Source organism: Camelus bactrianus, chromosome X (genome assembly GCF_048773025.1).
Source record: "Camelus bactrianus isolate YW-2024 breed Bactrian camel chromosome X, ASM4877302v1, whole genome shotgun sequence".
Taxonomy (NCBI): Eukaryota; Metazoa; Chordata; class Mammalia; order Artiodactyla; family Camelidae; genus Camelus; species Camelus bactrianus.
Window position 1 is genome coordinate 35,444,381 of NC_133575.1, and position 22,888 is coordinate 35,467,268.

Consider the following 22,888-nt stretch of genomic DNA (forward strand, 5'->3'; position numbering starts at 1 on the left):
TTTACATATTATGAATATGAATGCTTTGTCACTATATGTGCTGAAAGTGTTTACCCAGTTTGCCCTTTATACTTCTGGGTTTTATTGTGTTTTGATAAACTGAAGTCCCAAACGTTGATATAGTTGAATTAATCTATCAACCTTTTCTCCCCATGACTTGCATTTTTTTGGTCTATTTTAAAAGAAATCCTACCCTATCCTCTTGTCCGGGACATTTTTGCTATGTTTTCTTCTTCAAAGGTTTAAACAGTTTTGCCTTTTACTTAGGCCTTTAAAGCACCTGAAATAGATTTTTGTGTGTGTATATACAGGAATCTAATGTTTTTGTTTTTTAATTATTTTTCTTCTTTGTCCCCTTAGAAATAACCTATTGGCTTGCCACTTTAATTAAGTTGTTGTTTGTCCATTTCTGTTATACATTTCCATACACATGAGGGTTTAGTATTCTGTTACTAAATATTTGTATTCATGCACCAGTTCTCTTTATTTCTGTATTTTTATTGTAATTCATGGTATCTGGTACTGACAGCTTTCTCTTGGTTGTATTTGTGTAGTATTTCTAGAACTTTAAAAATATGTCTTAGATATATCTAATGCATTGCATAAATGTGAATTTTAAAATCTGTTGATAATCTTTTTTTCTTATTTATTCCATTTACAGTTGTTGTGATTAAAATGTTGCATTGAACAATACTTATTTTAATGTATCCACATATTGCTCACCCTCTGTGTCCTGCTTTTTTTTTTCCTTTCCATGTTTAGTGACTTTTTGGATATGAAGAATTTATTTAGTTTGGAGCTGTAGAAATTTTTTTAGGCATTGGATGTGATAATAGAACACTTTAGTTTGACCTTTACTTTGGATTGCTATTATTTGAGGACCTAGTATAAATTCTTGCCTGAAGTTTATATGGTCAAGTGAATTCAGGCTTTTGGTTACAAATACTCAAGAGATTTTCTTTTCCAATCATTCCCATGATTGGATGGGCAATTTTCCTTGTCTTTCAAGACCAGTTTTAAGGTAAAATTTAAAAAAATGTTTTATTGTCATATTTCGGTTTACACTTGGATTGAAGATGTAGCCCATTGAGGTCACAGTGTTACGAGGAGAGTGTCTTACTTGACTCCTCTTCTTGGGTAGCACCCATACTTTGTGTTCTGTTCCTGAATGAGGCCTCTAAACCCACCACTCAGGTTCGCACAGGCTTTCAGATGTCCTCAATGCAAAAAGTTGCTTCAGTACCTTCTCTACCTCTGCCTCTCTTAGGTACCACCGTGCTACTGGCTCCCCACCTCATTCCCATTCTTCCTAACTTGGCCAATTTTACAGTAACAGTGCCATCTTATTCACCCTACCACCGTGTTTTGTCTGACATTTTTGGTTTTCAGCAGAGTGATTGTTCAGGTTGCCTGAAGTGGAAGTATCCTTTTCATTTTATATCTTCTTTATTTTATGGCACACATGGAAAAATGATAGTTTGTACTAATTACCAGGAGAAACTCTTAAGCTCTGGGTGCGAGGTTCAGGCTGCTTTGCCACCTTGGCTCTTTTTGCCTGGCGACCCTAGGGGGGGTTGTCTGTCTCGGCGCTACTATTACCCATTCCAAGGACATTTTTCAAAAGCTTTGGGTGTAGAATATAAAACTCAGAAACAGAGCTGTGTTTGTATAGTAAGTTTTTTAGTTCATGAGAAATGGGAGATTTACCTATCCTGAATCATGCTGGGTCAGGACAAAGTTGCACAGGAAAGAAAGATGTAATTAGATTCCTTCTTTACAATAGAAGAAAATACTGGTGAATGCTTATTAGGTCACGGACTGGGAATTTTCTGATTCTGAACATAATGAACATATATACTGTAAAGGGAGTGGTGGTTGGTTAGGTTTTGAGAAAATAAGGGAACCTTTTACATCAGAAACTCTGTGAAGAATTCATAGGCAAATACAAACTGGGAAGAGGTATTCTAGAACATCATTATATAAAAATCTTTTATATATAAATAATACATGACAAACCATTTAGGAAAATACTACTCACAATCCAATAGAGAAATGTATACAATGAATGAACGAACAGGTTGATAGTTCATGAAAGAGGTAATAAACTTAGCCAGTAAATATTTGGAAAAAAGTAATCGAAGAACTATATGAGCACTGCTGGTGGAAAATTATATTGGTTCAGTTTTGCTGGTGGGACTGTCACATGTTTAAATTGTGCTTTCCATTTGACTGTGAGGAATTTATCCTAAGGAAATAGAAACTGAGCAAATTTTGTTCATTGGGTAATAATAATAGTAAAAACTTGATTAACCAGGTACTCTTCAGTACAAACAAATTACGATTTAACCAACCATTCAGTAAAGTGATATGCAGATGTTAATTCTGACACAGATCTATATTCTTTGACATGGTAAGCAGTTAATGGTATGTAGAATGAAAGAAATGCTTTATAAAACTACATACAAAGATTTGTACTATTTGTATATACAGTATCGAAGGGAGAATTGGGTCAGTGAACTGCACCGATACCAAAATCTGCCGATGCTGAAGTCACTTCTGTAAAATGATGTAGTACGGTTGACCCTCATATCAGATAGTTCTGCATCCATGGATATGGAATGTATGATAATGTATAATAATGATACTGACTGTATGTGTAGAGAAAAGCCCGAAAGTGTGTATTCAGATTGATTTAAAAAGTTTTTTTTTTTAAATTTAAGCAGTATCTCTGGGGAGGGGCCTTTATTGTGTTGCAGTTTTTCTAGTTCTAGGATTGTTCATTTATTTAATAAATAAATTCTAAGTACCTACTATATACTAGAAGTTGTAGAATTCAAAGTAGATTATTTTCAGTGGAGCTCATGGTCGTAAATGTAATGTCTCCCCCACCCCCAAGAAGTGCTTACTCCTTCCTTTTTTGTGCATTTATTATTTTGGAAATGTGTATAAGGCAGGTGAATGCATACTTTGCTGTGAAAGATATTAATTTGAACTGCATATTATTATAGCAAGCATCCAGATTATAGCAGACATAGTATATAATCTTTTACAAACTTCATCAAGATTTGGTCTACATAATTTTGTTGTAGATGGCTTTTTTTTTCCTGTTTGTATATTTTTGGAACTCTGAATTAAATGTGTACAGCTGAAATGACAGGGAGAATGATTACTTGTAAGATTGTCTCTGTCTACCTCTAGACAAATAAAAGAGTTTGTGGAGTAGCAAGCAAATGAGGTAAAAAAATAGGATATAAAGCCTACTGCCTTATATGTGGAAATCGTAGAATTACTCTGGGCTTGATTCGCAGAAGTCACTGCTGAAATTCTATCTCATACTCTCCTTGCCTCTAAATTTTAAATATACATTCTTCTTTAAGATTATGCAAGACTTAATTCACATATTTAATTTGAATGAGGCTTTATAAATAATGTACTTGAATATACCCCATCTGCACAATGTTACATTTAGCATGAGATAGAAAATAATATTTGGAAAATAACTTAGCTATTTTGACACAACAGATTTTCAGAAATTTAATGTTGCTCCTGGTTGTGTATGTGTGCCTGTGTGACGATGTAGAATTCACTAGTTCGTTTGGTTGTATGTATTAATAGTAAAGGTTTTAGGGTTAGTAGTAAACTAGCAACTTGTTGATGGGTCATACAGTGCAGCCTCATTCGTTTTGTTGCAGCTGTATTTGGCGTTCTTTGCCAATACTAAAGGGAGAAAATTACAGCACTAGGTAGACTAAGGAGATAATTCAGAAGATACGAAGAAGTAGGGTGAAACCATTTTTCAGATATACACCATGTTTGCTCTGAACGTGGTATATTATCATTCAAACATATGAGCAGTAGTGTTTTTCTGCCATGGGTAGCTTTTGAATATGGGAACTTGGGGGCGAGGTTTGGTTGGTTTATTTTTGTTTTGTTGTTTATTTGTTTTGTTTTGGATGTGTGTCTTTTTTAGGGGAGGGAATGATATTGATGATTACTTTTTATATGATTTAAAATAAAGCAAGGTGAGAAAATATGGTAAATAACTGAGACTAAATCTTCTTGTGGAATGGTGGGAACAGGAAGTGGCGGTCTTCTGTGTTGCTTTTGTGTGTGGTGTGGAGGTGGAGTTGTGGAAGGAGCTGGTGTGTTGGAGTGTAAGAGGAAGAGCGGCTTACGGAGCTCTTCTTTCTTGGAAATGACTTTAGGTTTCTAGGCATGGCCTGAGTTGAACACCTTACTCAGAGGCTCTGGAGTCATAACAGTTTGAATCCAGCCTCTGCTAGTTAGTAGCTCTGTGACCTTGAACACAGGATTTACTTTGTCTATGTCTCAGTTTTCCTATCTGTGGAGTAGGGTCTTCCTATCTCATAGAGTAATTGAGGCTTAAATGAATGAGTACATGTAATGTGCTTAGAATAGTGCTTGGTACGTTTCAAGAGCTCAGATGTTAGCTATCAGCACTTGAATTATGACATTATCTAGCTTGATTTCAGTAGTGTAGTTCTGTGAGAGTGTTGTGCAATAGCAAATCGTTTTCAATAGTTTATTTGAAAAGAATGATACTTAAGATCCTGTGATAGTTTGTTGAATGATGCTTGAATTAGGATCCAGCACATCCACTGAATGCAGAGTCCAGAGAGGCTGAGAAATCTAGGATCGAGACTGATAGGCTTCAGTTTTGTTAACTGACTTTGTTGTGATATAAAAGATATATATTAGTTGAAAATTGTAGTGAGGGAGATAGGGTACAGTAACAGATGGGTAAGTTCGTCTCTAAAATGTTAGGTATGGGTGGACAGTTAACTAGATTTCTTTTTATTTCCCTTTATCCTTTGGTATGTGTTAATGATTTATTTCATTAGGTTGCTTTTTTTGTTGTTTGTTTGTTTTTAAAATGAGGAAAGAGGGCTGCATATTCATTTATTTCTTATATAAAACAAAAGAATTTTCAGAGGCAATCAGTTCCGGGCTGCTCTGGGACTCTGTTCTGGGAGCTTGGGCTTCTGTTTTCCTACTCCCCATCCTCAGCTTACCATCTAGGTGATTCCAGCTAGAGGGGCAGGGGTTGAAGCAGAGCGTGTCCTTTCCTTCTATCCCATTGACCAGAACTTAACTACCAGGCCACACCTACAAGGATGGCTGGGGATCCCAGTATTTATTCTGTGTAAACATATGCCTAATTAAATTTAAGGGCTCTATTAACAGAAAAGGGGAGGAGAAAGGATATCAGGGAGACCTAGAATCTGAAGCGAGTTACAGAACAGTGGTTATATAAATATGTAAATATTAAGAGTAAAGTGGAAAAATACACGTGCTTGCATCTGCACAAAATAATCTTGAATATAGTAGGAATTTTTTCCATTTGTTGCTTCTGGGAAAGGGGACTAGGTGGCTGGGGTCAGGATTGGGAGAGAGGCTTTTTACTACATACCCTCTAGAATTTGTGAGATAAAAATTTTAACTTTTCAAAAAAAGTAAATGAAAAGTATGGCAGTCTGATATGTAAGTGCAGGAATATATATGTCATTAAGAATCAACAGTACTTAAAATTATCATTTTAAGTATGTTTAACTCTTCTTTCATTAAAAAGAAAATGGTTTGCTGAAATTTCAAAAAAAGTGGTTTATACCTAGGTACCTTCAACCCTTTCTGATTCCTGAGGTGTTTTAAAAGTGGTCAGGCAAAGGCATTGATGAGTGTCTGAACAGTGGAAGAATTCTGATTTATGAGGCATATTTTTGGGAGGGATATCAACTTTAATGATGCAGATATTTTTATGGTATTGGGGGAGCAGGTCAAGATAGTATGTTTATTTAGAAATTCTGGAAATTCAAAGTGAATGAACTGTAATCATGGAATTAAGTCAAGAGAGATGTGTTCACATATATGCACATGTGTTTGTTTGTAGGTATGTGTTATATATATTACACATTGTGTGCTTATGTCCTAGAAGCCCAGGGAATCTTTTAAAAATGCAGCTCAGAATTGCATCTAAAGTAAGAAGTCTCATTTCTACACTAAAATAGTAATTTATGCTTTAATTCTTTGCATTGATAAGAGCTAAAGAAAGATGACCCATTTAATTTTTGGCATATTTAAGTTTTTCTTCTTTCTAGTTGAACAGAACTAAACTTGCTTATAAGTTACATCCACTCATTGGTCTGATGTCTGGAGCTACCCAAAATGCAATTAATCTTCTCTCCTAAGTGACAGCTTTTTAAATATTTGAGTAAAGCTAAAGCATTCCCTGATGAATCTCCTCAGCTAAACTCTGTTAAAAATAATTTTCACATTGTTGTTTCTCCATCCTTTACCAAACTTGTTGCCTTCTGTCTGTTACCACCTGTTGAAATGTGGCAGTCAGAAGAGCAGATCTTGGTGAGCTGATTATTGGTGTTGATTTGTATAATATGCTTCATTAACTTGGGCCATGAATACATTTTTAGTAGCCATATTTCATGGATGACATGTTGAACTGTAGTCTGCTTAAATCCTTTAATCTTTTGTAAGTAGTCAGCTGCTAAACCATCTTGTATGTCTGTGGCTGGCTTTTAGGAATTATGGGCAGAACTGTATGCTTGGCTTTTATTATATTCCAGTTAAAAGTTTTGGTTCATTTAAAACCGTTGGTTCATTTCAAACATCACTGACTTATATCTTAATAGGAATGATTTTAAATAACAAAGATTAATCCTTAGCATCCTGCCTTGCAGCTCTTAAGAAATGGAAATTTAGGACGAAGAAGAGAGGGTTATTTGAAAACCTAAAATAATGACGTGCCGTTGCTTTGTTAATTCAGGAAATATATATTAAGCCCCCGTCGTGTGATCCTGGGTAGCGATATGGCCCTACCCCTTACAGAGCTAATAGGGAGGCAGTAAGCATCTGAGAGCCTGATAGAAGAGGAAGGTCTTCAGAAAGGGAGTCACCAAACTAGGACTGTGTTGAGATTTTGTCTTGGGCATTCAAGGCAGGCATTAAAAAGAAAGCAAGAAAGACAAAAAGAGGAAGAAAAGAAAACCATTGAGGTATTTAAATCTACATTAGTTTTTCTCTACTATTTGTAGTATCACCCAGTTAAGTTTTCAAATTGGGAAAAAATCGTTTGTTTAGATGTTGTCTATACTTGACAATTTTAAAATATTAACAAGTTTCATATATTAGCTAGGCACTGACCAAGTTTATCATAAAGGACTTCAATGCTTAACAGTTAAAAAAATAAATTATTTCCATGTCTGTGTATCATAAAGGACTTCAATGCTTAACAGTTAAAAAAATAAATTATTTCCATGTCTGTGTTCATGAGCTCTAAACTTTTATCTGTCAAGGTTTAGAAATAGTAATGATAATATTACTGTTCTGAGATAAATGATTTTTCAGATAATTAAAGCAACAAATTATATTGAATATTGTGGAAAATGGCACTGTAATGGGAGGAAGACAGTCTCTCTACCTAGCTGGGAGAATCTTTATTCTCCTTTGATTCTAGTATTTAATGATTAACTGTTTATTTTCATTCCCAGTGTCCCTTCCTCCCCCAGTAGGCGATAAGGATTATAGATGTGTAAGCCACTAACTATAAACAACTATAGGATTTAAAATGATTTCGGTGGAGGGCATTGCTCATCCCCAGTGCAAGATATTCCATTATTTTTATAGGTTTTTCATTTATAAAAACAAGAAATTTTGCTTTCTTAATATTTACCATATGGATTGAATATTCAGTTTTTAAGCTTTAAAAATTAATTTACACTGTCCATTAGCCGTGTGTCTATATAAATACGAATTTAAATGAAGTAATTTGAAAATTCAGTTGTTGTCTTGCACTAGCCATGTTTCAAGTGCTTAATAGCCACATGTGTCTAGTGGCTGCTGCGTTGAGCAGCACATATTATAGAACATTTTATTTTGTCATTGCAGCAGGTGCTCTATTGAATGATGATGATCTAGATACAAGTGATTTTCATTTAAATTTTTGACTATCCTTACAGTTAAAGGTAGGATTAATCCTGGAGGAAAGCTTACTAATTTAAAAATAATATTTATAAGAATAGAAATGGTCCTCTTCATCTCATTTGATATTTGGCTCTGTCAGCGTTATCTTTGATCATCAACATTAGTTGGTAGGTACATGCTGACTTTGTTGTAAATTACTATGAATTTGTTGATTAAGCCTGAGTATATCGGTAGGTGAATTGTCCATTCCGGTTTTTACCTGGTGTTAGGTTTCCTGATGATCAGAGTTCTGTATAGTATTCATTTTATATGTGTTCCTTTGTTTTATTGGAAATGGAAGCTAGGCAATAGATGATCATGGTAGTGGCACCATGATATCTTGTTAAGAGGAAGTATAGGATGTTGCCATCTTTTTGTTTAGATGATTAAAGAAAATTTCTTCATGTTTGTATCTTGAATCCTTTTTCACCATGAAAGCATATTTGCTTGTAAATTTAATGCAAATCAGCCATAAGAAATTATCAAAGAGGAGTATGAAGAGTTTCTTCATATCTTAGTGAGTCTAAAAAACAAAGATAATAACTAACTTTATTTACAAAGCCATTATTAGCTTTCAAAAGTCATTTTATTCAGTGTAAAATTAAGAATTGTCATACTATAGCCCAATAATTTTATGAATTTCTCTGATATTAAAAAGCACTGAGATAAATTATATTTTTGTACTCTCACCATCTGCCAGATAGGATTATATATGACTTAAATAAAGAGGATCTTGAAATTTCATGCCTCCAAATTATAGTAATTTCTGAGACATCACTGTAGCATTCAGACTTTTAATTATAGGGAAGCAGAATGATTAGTTTTCAGTGATTGTGATTTGGTACATATGCACATTTAGATAGCTAAGAGTGGAATAAGATCTGAAGACAGTCCTTTTAATAAATATTAGACTTTATGGCTGGTAGAATCATCCCAGAATTCACCTTGTTTAGGATGGCTTCCCCAACCTTGATTAGTATTTGTGTATGTGCTTTGGATAGGTAAAATACAAGATACACATTTTGAAATTCTTCATCAAAGGCTCTATATTTTACAGGAGAGGAAAAATCAAGGCATTTAAGTGGGTACTCTGCCCTACATTACATTTTCTTACTCATCAAAAGCCCCTGAAGCGGTGGTGAGAGGATTTTTTGATAATGGAGACTCTTCTAGTTCCTTTTTTGGTAGACACCAAACCTGAGAGTGTACTCAGACATTTGAGAAACCATACGTATTTATTTAGTGACTCCAGGACACAGTAATACATAACAACATTGTAGAGTAAATTGTTAGCAGGGAAATTTTGACAGAATTATTGGGATGCTTGAAACAATCTTGAAAGAGTTAGTTCCTCTTATCCTACCTAAGTAGAAGGTAGAGAAACAATTGAATTACCTATGGAGTGCTAAGCACTGTGATAAACCCTTAGAGAAGTTTTCTAACTTTAATCCTTTAATCAGCCCTTTGAGCATTATTAAACCAGAGAATCAGAGAGGATAAGTTCCCCAAGATCTCCTGTAGCTAATGACAACTGGAATTTGTTAGACTCCAGAATTCTGTTCTTTCCATCATTCATTTTTTTTCCCCCTGCAGTCCCCTGGATTACAAAAAAGTATAATATTCTTAAAATATTGTTATTTTTTTCTTCAGGGAACAAACAGTGAGAGTGAGTGCATATGTGTGTATTAGAGTGGGGTTTAGATCAGGAATAGTTGGAGTTGCTGGATTTGAAGTTTTATCATGAGAAAATAATTGAAAGGCAGTTTATGGTAATTTAAACTGGCAGAGGTTAGGGTAAAAAGTAGCTGTTCCATATAAATGGTAGGTATTGTTCATTACTCTGGAGAGTCTATGAATTCTTACATAATTGAATAAAGTTCTTACCATCTGTGGGAAAGATGGATATTATTGGTTTATAGCAACAGGAACCGCAGTAAAGATTTAGATCTACGGCTAATGAATAAAGTTATCAAAGTGCTCTTACATTATCTTATTTGGCAAGTATTTCCATTTTAAAGATAGGGAAAGCACTTAAGCCATAACTAGTGACTCTTTTAATAAATACTTAGATATTTTAAAAGAATGCTGCACTGGCTATGTCTGAAGTAGAAGTAAAATATATCGACTTCTTGAGTAATTGAATGGAGGATTATATGCATTATCTTAGGAAGGAAATGCATTTTAGGGTTTTGTCTGTTTCTTAAATGTTTGTATTTTTTATTTCTAGGCTGTTCGCTGCTACGAATCTCTAATCTTAAAAGCTGAAGGAAAAGTGGAGTCTGATTTCTTTTGTCAATTAGGTCACTTCAACCTCTTATTGGAAGATTATCCAAAAGGTAATTTTTTCCCCTTGTTAAATACTGTTTGATTTATATATGTACTTAAAATAATTGTAATTGTACTCTGTGTTTATCGAAGGTATTACCATTTTTACTTCTAAGAAACCATAAGCTTATGAACATCCTAAACAATGAGAAAGAATAGTTGGAAATGGGAAAAGTTCGTTCATGTATCTCCATGTAAATTATCAATAAGCTGACCATTCAGTTAAACTGATAACCACCTGCATGTGTACTACCATTTTGTTCTGCCTTGTGGAAAATCCCTGCCCTTTAAAGGCTCTACCATGGTAGAAAGTGAGCCACTGATGGGACATTCTGGAAAAGTAACAGAAACTCAGCATTTCTCTTCTTTATCCTGACTGTAAAACTTCCATTTTAGCTGGGGGTGATGGTGAAATATATGTTAATTAAGTTATAGTCAGTTTACAATGTTGTGTCACTTTCTGGTGTACAGCACATTTCTTCAGTCATACATGAATATACATACATTCATTTTCATATTCTTTTTCACCATGAGCTATTACAAGATATTGAATATATTTCCCTGTGCTATATAAAGCTAGAAAATATTTTAATGAAAAATCTGATTTGTACCCTTGTTATTGTAAAGGTAAGTAACACAGAGAAATGATCACATATGAGCTTGAGCATTGGATAAAACATTTTTTTATTCATTTGAAATTTTTTTGTGTGTTGGAAATAAGTGAAGTGAGTTAAATAATTGAAGGTAGTCCCCCAGGATGTGTCCTTTGTATGGTACCAAGTTGCTGACCCAGGCTATTACTCATTTAGGAAGTTAAAAGCACCCCCAAATACCACACTCCTCAATACCAAAGACAAAAATCTATAGCAAAGAAGAACTGTATTCTTACAAGCAAGACCATTTGAGCCATTTGATGATAGTAAACATTTTCATGTGGAGTGGATGGACTTAATGCTTGTTTTCCACAAATGTGTTTAGTGAACAGAATAGCTGGCAGGTTGTTGCAGAGCTAGAGTGAAGGATTGTTGGTGTTTAACTATGCTGCCACTTTTCTGTTAGGTCAAGTGAATACTTTCCTAATGAAAATGTAATTTTACTTTGAGACAGGTATACCATAGGGTTTGAAGTTAGGCTTTTTTTTTTTTTTTTTTCCCCCATTCCCCAGCTCATCTCTACCGTTCAGCTGCATTATTGTTAACAGATTATATAAACATCCCTGAGCCTGTCTTCTAATCTGTAAAATGAGGGGAGGAGGTGATAGCTGCTCAGGGGTTTTGGGATTCCTATGTGAAACTGGTTAGTACTTAGCAAAGTGACTTCAGGATAATAGGTATTAATAATTGATCTATTAGGTATTTTAATTTTAATTAAAACTAGTAATTTATTTAAACAAAACCATTGTACAAGAGAAATAATACAGAATTCTGTGCAGTCTGATTTCTCAATGCTGCACCTTTTACTTGGAGAACACAGTAATTTGAGAGCATATAAATAACAGACACCTAAACTTGAAAATTAGGTTTATGTTCGCTTATATAGCTGTATGTCCTTGTTGCTTAGTGGTCATTAAAATATATATATATACACACATACATACATACATATATATAGTCTTTAAAAACTTTATTAGTCTATGAATTTAGCTACATTTTCATTTATAAAATGTTTGGCTATGAAGGTAATGAAAAATCCTGGGATATTTGTATTGGAGGCTTTTTGTTTGTTTGTTTATTTGTTTTTCTTTTTCTTTTTCTTTTTTGGAAAGTGTGGTGGGAGCGTGTGACAGCTAGACAATGTTGTTGGCAAACTGGCTGGTGGGAGTAATCTAATAAGATGGGAGAAGAGAAGGATAACCTAAGAATTTAAATCCTTGAAAAGATGTGCTCCCTGACTGATTTGCTGTCATATGAACAGGCCATCGACAGGCAAGTAGGTTGATTATGGTAATAGGAAGAAGGAGAGAATGGATACAGAGGTATACATGTGTATTTCAAGCCAATGGCTTCTTATTTCCTACATGTGAGTTGTTTTTTTAAATCCTCCTTGAGGCTTTATTGATCGCATTCCCACTTTTAAAAAATTGCTTTTTAAATACTAATTATTAAATTCTTTCTATCTATGCTCTTCATTGTCTTCCTATAAGTCCCAAACTAGAGCTAGTCTCTGGTAGCCCCTTCCACACACACTATCACCATCACCACCAATTTGTGGAGACATTTGTTACCTCAACCTACTTCTTCCTCTCTTTGGAACCAGTACAAGATGAGAACCGCGAACCCCAGCCAAATAGGTGTTTATTTTCAGAGAACAGATTGTAAACCATAACTTAATGGGGAGTAAACATAAACCACACAATGAACATGTGAATAAATTTCTCAGGTGTATGTATGTGGGAGATTTACTGGCCCTGTTATTCTGAAGATAGATCTTTAATTATTGTCCTGAGTCCTCTTGCGTGTGTGAAATTTTCTGAGCTTGGAGTTCCTTGTGAAAAACTGCTACTTTTGGAGTAGAAAATGGTAGAAACTGTTTTGTGTACATTTGGACTGTGGGTTTTCTGCCCTTATTTCTTATTCTCATCTCATCTGTATCTTGACTTACAGGAATTTGTAAAAATTACTGATCTGTAGATAGTATACTTTGGTTATCATTGCTGTTACAGATTTATTCGTTAAAAATATTTTTTCTGTTATTTCAGAGGAATTTGAAGCAGAAGGGGAAAAAAAACCTTATAAAACTTTTTTAAGCCCCTTTCTGGTTGGTAATACATATGAAGAGTTTGAAAAATTTTCCATCACTTGGTTTGGTCTTTTGGCCTCTAGGAATTTATTCTAAAAAAGTAACTGGTTAGAGAATTGTGGGAAAATGGAGGCTGGAGGCTCTTTGCACTTGGCTTATTGTTGGTTGGATTCCTCTGGAGGGAGTTTAGCATACAGGATGTTTTAATAAGGAATGCCTTTACCATCAACACTGTGGAAGATGGGAAATGGAACCAGGATTAGACAGAGGGAGAAGTTAGACTGTGACAGCCTTGGCCAACGCCATGGGGAGTCCCGGGTCTAGAATGGCCCTTCAGAGCCATCACAAGTTGGGGGCCAAGAAGACCAGGCCTTTATACTTTTATCTGTTCAATATTGGGTGTGGGAAGAAGTGGGACTTCAGGCAAGGTTGCTCTCTGAAGCTTACAGCAGCTCACCGCAAGAGGCTCTCTTGTAGGCAGGACTCCCCTCCCAACAGTCCTTTCTTCAAGTGGGATTTGAGTGGTTCTTCACAATGTCTACCATACCTCCTTTCCACGCCTAACCCCACAGCTAACCCATTAACTCAGCTGAGCCAAACAGCTGGTGGAGCTGTCAGGTAGACTTCCTTAAGCCATGGAGATGGTACCGTGATTTCTCTTCTTTGAGTTGAAGAACAGCCTGAGAGACAGAGAACCCTGAGCTGAAGGACAATCATATATGTTCTTGTGAATATATGTGGTGGATCTTAGGAGCAGTTTAATTCATAGAAATTATATGTAAATATCTGTAAATATGTATGGTAAATTATAGGAGAGAAGATAGTCATTAATTTGGTTGCTTAGAAAATCAAGTAGCGCGTTCCCTCAAAGTACACAGAGAAATTATAAAACGACAGATTACAAGGTAAGAGACTTGGAATATAGATAGTAAGACTTCCAGAAATAAGGAAAATTAGTTGAAGGTGATGTAATAATTAATCATTCCTGATATTAGCATGAAAACCTTGAAACTTCTAAAAGTAATTTCTTCATGGTTTGTTGTGGCTGGAAGTTTTCCCTGAAATTCCAGCTGATTATAGATTTTTGTCTCTTTCCTCCTTCCTTCAAGTAATTGGTCATTTGTTGCATTGTCTGTCACTTTGCAGCAAAATAGATTTTGGTTGTTTTAGTTCATCAAGCAGTTATAAATAGGGCAAGTTACATGCCAAGAGTTGCTTATGTGGAGAAAGGAGTCTTAAGCCAGAGTTGGTGAGCTTTTTTTGTTTTTCTCCCTTTCTGTGTTTCTTGAGTGGAATGACAACACTCCATCCTAGGAGATATATATATTATATATAATAAGAACATCAAGTGCATGTTTTCCAATAATAGATCTTGAGTTTGGCTTCTCAAAAAATTGTCATTTTTTTAATCCTCTAATGATTCACCTCTATTGTTGTGGTTGTTGGAACTAAAGGTTGTGACTCTTTTAAGAATCTGCTCTTTGTTTAAAACTTCTTTCAGAGAGTCATTGGGAATTAAGTTTGCACAGTATATATGTTTGCTATATGTAAAAATTACTTTGTGTTGAAATAGTAAAATAACATGAAATAAAAATTCAGAATGCTGATATAAACTGGCATGTAATAGCCATAGAACGAATTACATATATATCTGAAAGCTGATATAGTTATAAGTGTAGATCATCTATATGTTTTCATTGCATTCACTGTCATTGTACTCTATTTCTCCATATAACTTTGTTTAAATATATTTCGTGAAGTAAAAAAAAAACATCACCAGTGCCTCCACTATCTCCCATCACAATTTGGGAATCACTGATTTTGTTCAATCTACTTACAGCCTAGAATAGAAAATGCAATTGAGAAATAACCCAAGGAAGCAAAGTAGTGACCGTAACCCAGGTTGTCAGCAGCCCATATTCAGGCCATAAGCAAAAGTTGTAGTGGCTTCAAGAACTAGAGAGTTGGTGGCAGGACACATTGAAGGAACACAAATAAGACAGCTAGCTACTTGATGTTTCTTTTTTTTTTTCCCCTCCTTTTTCAGTTTTATTAGGTAGAATTGATGTTTCTTGTAGTAAGCCAAATGTGAGATGCTAAAGACCTTGAGGAATATATTATTTTAATAATGAAACAGAAGTAGTAAATCTGAGATTTCAGTAGATGTATTAATTTGACTTGAAAACCTCAGTGAAGATGCTGATGTAGGAGTAAAAGGATTACATGTTTGTTTCTTTACTTTTCTAACTTCCTGTCTGTCTCTGTAATCTTAAATCTTTTCAAACCTCTGGAGAGAGGGGGACATGGGAACAAAGTTCTGCTGTGTTGGATGCTGTCCAGAGGGTTTTTCAGATGTTAATATGTATTAATGCTACATTTAAGGGAAGATGTGTTTTAGGCAGTCATACATTTGAGAAGGCAGAAAGGTGCTAGAAAGCTAGGTGCATCGTCATTTATATACAATTAGACAGTTAATATAAGCTCTCTGAGATCTTACTTATCTCACGGTATAAATAAAACTTTTCATTCTAGCTTTAGATTAAAAGAAAAAAGAAATTTATTGACCTAATAACCGTAGGCAGCCACAACCTGTTCCGGCCTAAAGATGACAGTCAGTGCAACTGACAGATTGATTTGTATTTCTTCCCTTCCCTCCCCTTCCATGCCCATAGACTCACCCACTAGCAGCTAACCTGTTGTCTGTAGTGTTACACATTGAGCTAGGGATGGAAAGAGAAGTGCTGAGTTCTGCCTGCAGTTAGTGTATCGTCTAATATAGGAGGGAGTATAGATTGAATTTTAAATCTTTTCCTTCCTTGCATTTCTGTTGCATCTAACTCTGAATAAGACTCCCCCTTTACCCTTAACCTACATTGTTGATTCTCTTCATCCCTGTTCTGTGTGGACTTGTCATCAGGCACGCCCTCTTTCTGTTGTTTTGGTGATCTTAACTTGAGCCATCGTATTTCCACGCATATGGAAGTCTCTGCCACCTACTGCATCTTTATCTTGACCCTTTTTACTTCCCTAGTCTGTTTCTCTAGCTCTCTCTTTATCTCTCTCTGTTTAATTCCAGATGAATTATAATATAGCTTTAGCCTCCTCTTTTTATTCTTTGTTTCACTTTACTCTTACTAAAAACCTTTTTAGGCTGCTTGTGACCTGTAAGGAAATAACTTGGATTAAATGACTTGATGTCACAGTCTCTTAGGATGAGGTGAGGTCAGGATTAGAATGCAGGTTTACCTAAAACTGCTTCTTTGCCACTATATCCCATTGTCTTCCTGGTGGCCCTCCTTGATAATGTTGACGATCTTCTAATATTACCAGAGAAAGTGCACTTATTTTAACATCTACACAAATAATATGTTCATTGTGTAAAGAAGAACAGAATACATACAACCATAAAATTAGGTGAACAGCCTGAGAACAGGAGCCACGTGTTTGTTTACATCTGTAATGGCTTGTTGATATTTTATCTTTTAGAGGCAAATCTGTTTTTCTTTTTTCTTTTTTTTTTTTTTAACATTTTGATATAAATCTTTAGATGCTTTTCTGTTACAATAAATCTTCAGTATTTAAAAATTGAATTAGACTCTGGAACTTTAACACAATGTTTCACGTTGATCTATCTCAAAAACATACTGTGTAACATTTCAGTTCCCTTCATAGTGTTCTGTTATATAGGTAGAACAATTCTCTATTGGACTAATTCTCTATAGACTCTTCTTTCCTCCTTCCTTCCTTCCTTCCTTCCATCCCTCCCTCCCTCCTTCCCTTCCTTCCTTCCTTCCTTCCTTCCTTCCTTCCTTCCTTCCTTCCTTCCATCCATCCATCACTATATGGTCTATCCCTGTAGCTAAATCTTTGCACTCATCCATGTTTATATTCTTAGAAGGAATACCTTGATGTAGTAGGTTTTATTGAGTGAAAGGATGTATGTGTACATGTGTGTATGCGTGTATATAGATAAAAGTTTTGATGGATAGTGCTAAATTATGCCGTGAAAAATTTTTGCTAATTTATACTTACAGTATAAATTACAGCATAGTAGAATGCTAAAACTTCCTATTTTCTTGAATTCTTGCCACTATTGGGTATTTTTCTTACCACTGAGCATTACCATTATTATTATTATTTAATTTGATCACTTTCATAATATAAAAATGATACAGAATGATTACGAAGTTAAAGGATAGATGACTGTGTGTAGGACCCCTCCCAACTGTATAGGTGATTCTTTGATGCTTGATAATATCCTTGTTTGATTCTACTCTTCCTCTTGTTTTCACGAGGTAAAGGGCAAAATAAAAGAGAATGTGAGAAAGATTATAGAACCCCTAAGTTGTTAAAATAATTTAACTTGCTTCTCGTTTATGTTTATTTTTTTCTTTTGCATTTATTTTTTTAGACCCAGCTCCTTTGTTACTACTTTACCAGTTTTCTATAATCTTTTAAATTCATTATGTTTTTCTTTTTTAAGTATAAAAAGACTAAATGGGTTTATTTAATATGGAAAAAGTAATTCAAAGTCTACCCATAAATAGATTTTAGGGATTAAAAAGGTCTGAGCTTTGGAAATTGGTTGATAGAGTTGATACTGATATGTTTGAGCATACCATTCTTGGTTAAGTGGTAAAAGAAAACAACAGTCTTGCCTGAAGTCTTGTTAAAAAGATTTCCTAGTGGGATGAACATGGACTTCTTGAACCAATAAAGAACTCAAGAATCACAAAGTGAAGATTAGGTGAGTTGGGGAAGGAAAAACCTGGTTAGACATTTGCTACAATCATTATGAGACTGGTTTTAAGCATAATAAGGATGTCCAAACAAATGATTTCCCACATTCTCTATTAAGGACTTGAGAAAAACCTAATTACGTTGGTAGCTGACTTAAAGATTAGAAATAAGGACTGTGCTCTGGTTAAAAGGATTTCACTAGAGACTCTGGTGGCAGGTACTTGTATAGTCTTTAGAGTTTTAAGGATTTATTTGGATTAGGAAACATAAAATATGTTAAGGTCTTTCTTCAAATAGGATGCTAGACCTAATGGGGTAGAGTATAATTGTCGAGAAATGTGAGTGGAAAGGTAACAAACGCTCATAGAAGAAGTGTCTCATTTACAAATCTGCTTGCAATTTGGAGCGTTTACTTTTTTGACTTTAATTTGAAGGCTTGTATTTATTTCTCATGGATGCCATGTTTCTTCCAACTGATAATCACATAGTCTTCTTGTACCTCAGTTTCAGTTACTTTGGAGGACATCATACTGTCTCTTTTAAGGGCTCCTCCAATTCTAAAATGGGAATTTTATGAAGTCATGTAATACATATTATTCAGGTTATTGGAAACATACCCTCCAAATTCATTGAATTCCTTAACACCATTAAAAGGACAGTCCATATTTGGTATGGTGACTGCACAAATTTGTCAGGGACCCTGGCTCCTATTGGTTAGGATGTTTTCAGGCACAAATGTGAAAAACCTGATTGTAGCTTAAACAGTAAGGAGATTTATTTCCTCCTGTAACTGGAAGTTCGTAGATGAGTTGCGTGCTAGGTATAGTTTGAAGTCTAGAAGTATCCAGGTACTTTGCATCTGTTTCCTCTATCTTCTGTGAGATTCGTCTTAAGAAGTTTCCCTTGTGGTGACAGTTGATGATATATGCTTCCTTGTTCACACCCAGCAGTAGAGAGAAAACACCTTTCCATGACTCTCCTCTGTAAATCAGTGGTGATTTCTGCACACAAACTTTGACAATTCTGTTGCATCTAGCTTGATAGGTTGGCTTGCTTTTCTTTTTAGAAGACCATTAGTCAGTGATCTGTATGAGCTAGCTACACTCATGTGTGAAGAGCTAAAAAGTGCAAGATGGCTTGAAATCAACTCTTCCTCAAAACTGGAAAAATTACAGTCTAAATGTCTTTCTAGTAATAGGCTGGTTGGCATCATCTTTGTGCAAAAAAGATGAACATTATTCAGAGAAGTTACTTATTTAGTTATGTGATGATGTTTTTGGGTAATGCTTCCCTAATTTGAACATGTTCAAAAAGTTCTCTATATGGTGTTCATATGTATTTTGGCTGTTTATTGATAAACAGTATGAAAACATTATACCTGGAGTTTTAGAAAATGTTAATTTCCACCCTCCCCATTTTTATCAGTATAAGATTTTATTACGCTTTTTGAAAATCTTATTTGAAAATATAAATCATTCTTTTTTAAAATTGAGGTATAATTGATATATAACGTTAGTTTTGGATATATAACATAATGATTTGAAATTTGCATATATTGTGGAATGGTCACAGTAAGTCTAATTAACATCCATCACCGTACATAGTTACAAAATTTTTTTTCTTGTGAAAATTTAAGATTTACTCTTAGCAACTTTCAAATATGCAGTATAGTATTACTAATTATAGCCACCATGCTGTACATTACATCTCCATGACTTATTTATTGCTCATGAATTTTAAAAAAGCAGCTCTTTACCAATTCTAATGTGCATATATAACTCTGAGTTCGCTTTGTTACCTCCTCCTCACTGAAGTTTTGGAATGACAAGAGCTACAGTTGACCCTTGAACAACATGAGTTTGAACTGCATGGGTCCACTTATACGCAGAATTTTTTCAATACGTATATGCACTACTATGTTTATGATCTGTGGATGCAGAATCCATGGATATGCAAGGCTGACTATAGGATTTGAGCGTAATGGATTTTGATATGTGTGGCAGATCCTGGAACCAATCCTCTGCAGATACTGAGGGGTGACTGTATTATAATAGTGAATACTTCAGTACTACATGATCTGTGGTTGGTTGAATCCGAGGATGCAGAACTGTGGATACAGAAGGCTGACTATAAGTTATACTCGGATTTTCTACTGTGTGGAGGGTCAGTGCCCCTAATCCCTGTGGTGTTCAAGAGCCAACTGTAGTTCCTTTGCTCTTTGAGGTGGTTGAGCTCTTAGTCATTCTTGGAAGTGAGATCCCTTGTAAGAACAGGTAACCCATCACATTCTGGAGTATTAATCCATTTATCACATTTGATCTCTGAGGAAGGTCAAGTTGATTGAGGAGGTTGCCTAGGTTCTGTTCAAGTGCAGGTCTGAGATCTGACCATAGTTTTACTTCCTTGAGCTCCTGTATACTTGACATTTGTTACAGTGTCTGATTATGAGCAAGGATGCCCCAGAATTCTAACTTGTTTGCTTTTAAGTATCACTGTCTACTGGGAGGTGGGTATGGTGGGAAGTTTGTCATAAAGTTACTTAAAATTTGTATTAATTTTGAAATGGGACATAATTGTGACTCATGCTTATTTTCCCTCTTTCAGCATTATCTGCATACCAGAGGTACTACAGTTTACAATCTGACTACTGGAAGGTTAGTGCACATTTGCATCCCCCCCACCCCCCTTTGCAGATTGCTGCTGTTTATGCTCAAAATGAATTGTGCTCTTGCTTTTTTGTTTGTTTTGTTAACTAAAAATATTACTTCTAGGGAAAAGGGATTGGAAAAGGGAAAATGAGTGTTCTTTCTTTGTGCTGTGTTGTATGAACCACCTTGTGTTTTGTTAGAAGAATTAGATTATTTTGATACAATTGGTTGGCCAGAGATGATCCAAAGTGTGAGAATTTAAAAGCCAGCAAAGCCAAGTGGTAACAAAATGATTCTGTGGTTTTCTTAAGTTGGTACCTGGGAATAAAAGAAGTCTGAAGTTGCGTGTATCAGGCTGAAAAGGGAAGGCATAATGGGAAAGTTAGAATGGAAATCTTTATTGGTATAGTCTGTCTATAATTGGAGCTCTGAGGACAGCTGAACCTAACTGTTTTTTAAAAGACCTGTACCTAAATGAAGAACTCTGCATAGCACTGAATCATCTGTTTTCTTAGTTTAAGCAGTGCATAAAGTTACCTGTGCAAGTTAATCTTTCACATCATGTTTACTTTTAAGTGTAAGTTTATTGACCTGTGGAATTTCTTTATCTGAATTGCCACTTCAGATTTTTAAGGTGGATTTTAAGGTGAAATTAATTTTTCTATTGCCTAGTTTATCTTTCTTTTTGATTTGTAGAAGTTTTAACAGTATAGTTTGGTAACTTTTTTAATGTACTGAAAATATCTTCCCTAGTTTATCATTTATTTTGTTTTCTTTTTAAAGCTTATTAAGTATAATTAAATACTATAAAATTCAACTGCTTTAACTATGCAATTTAGTGCCTTTTAGTAAATTTCCAGAGTTGTGCAACCATAACCAAAGTCTTGTTTTAGGACATGTTCATCTCACCATGATGAAACCTCAAGCCCAACCCCTAGCAAGTACTAATCTGCTTTCTGTTTCTATGTATTTGTATTTTCTGGATATTTCATATAAATAGAATCATATAATATGTAGTCTTTTGTGACTTGCTTTTTTTCTGTTGGCATATGTTTTTAAGGTTGATCCATTATAGCGTGTTTACCATTTTATTCATTTTTATTATCTAATAATACTCCATTGTGTGGATATACCACATTTTATTTATCCATTCATCAGTTGATGAACATTTGTATACAGGTTTTTGTTTGGACATGTATTTTCAGTTCTCTTGGGTAAATAACCAGGAGTGAAATTACCATGCTGTACAGTAAATCTGTGTTTAATACTTTGAGAAACTGACAAAACAGTTTTTCATATTGCCTGTAACATTTTGCATTCTCACCAGCAGTGTATGAGAGTTCCAGTTTCTCCATATCCCCATCAATTGTCCAGTTTTTGAGTGCAGCCCTCTTAGTGGATGTGAAATAGCATCTTATTATGGTTTTTATTTGCATTTTCCTAATTTTGATGTTGAACATTCTTTGATGAACATATTAGCTATTTGTATATATTCTTTGGTGAAATACCTATGTAAACCCTTTGCTGATTTTTAATTTTTTTTTTAATTAGTAGTGTTAAAAAAATTCTTAGTACACTCTGGATACACAACCCCTTACCGGATTTACGATTTGCAAATATTTTCTCAAAGTTTATGGCTTGTATTTTCATTTTCTTGATAGTATAGTTTGAACTGTAAAAAGTTTAATTTTGATGGCATCCAATTTTTCAACTCTTGTTTGCTTGTGCTTTTGGTGTTGTACCTAAGATATCTTTGCCTAACCCAGGGTCGTGATCATTTCTTCCATTGTCAGTTGCTTCAGTACTGCAGTAAATAGTAAATGTGTCTTTTCACATTTTTGTTAGTGGTTCTTTGGTATAGATCCTCCTTGGTCAGCCTGGCTAGAGGTTTATTAATTTTATTAATCTTTGCAAAGAATCAGATTGTTGTTCCATAGATTTTTTCAATATTGTTTTCCTGTTTTATATTTCATCAATTTCCTACTTCCTTGATTCCTGATTTTCTTTATTATTTGCTTCTAATTCGTGTTTAATTTTCTCTTATTTTCTAAGTTGGAAGCTTAGATAATTGATTTTCTATCTTTTTTTCTCTAATATAAGTATTTAAAAGTATATATTTCTCTTAGTATTGCTTTAGCTGTATCCTCAGGTTTTTATACTTTAGGTATTGTAGTGATTTCTATTTCATTTACACAGCATACTCTGTATAATTTCATTCTTTCAAAATGTATTGACTTCTTTATTGGGTCAGTACTCAAAAACAAGCATGTGATTTGCATTTGTTAGCTGTATTATGCTATAAATAGTAGGTAAATATGGTTGATAGTGTTTTTAATAGTGTTTTTCAAATTTTGTCTAACAATTTTTTGTCTTTTCATTTGCTAAGAGGTTATTATCTCTTGCTATGATTGTGAAATTGTCTTCCTTAATTTTGACCTTTT

The 22,888-nt window shown here is 34.6% G+C and overlaps 1 protein-coding gene across 8 annotated transcripts in view; it reads left to right on the forward strand.

The window, feature by feature from the left end:
- KDM6A (lysine demethylase 6A) overlaps positions 1 to 22,888 on the forward strand; it is a 168,116-nt gene that overhangs the window by 41,062 nt on the left and 104,166 nt on the right. For all 8 annotated transcript variants that reach the window (XM_074359374.1, XM_074359375.1, XM_074359377.1 and 5 more), the window contains exons 3-4: positions 10,223 to 10,331; positions 20,404 to 20,453. In XM_074359374.1, coding sequence (XP_074215475.1) covers positions 10,223 to 10,331; positions 20,404 to 20,453 — 159 coding nt within the window. The remainder of the gene's footprint in view (positions 1 to 10,222; positions 10,332 to 20,403; positions 20,454 to 22,888) is intronic.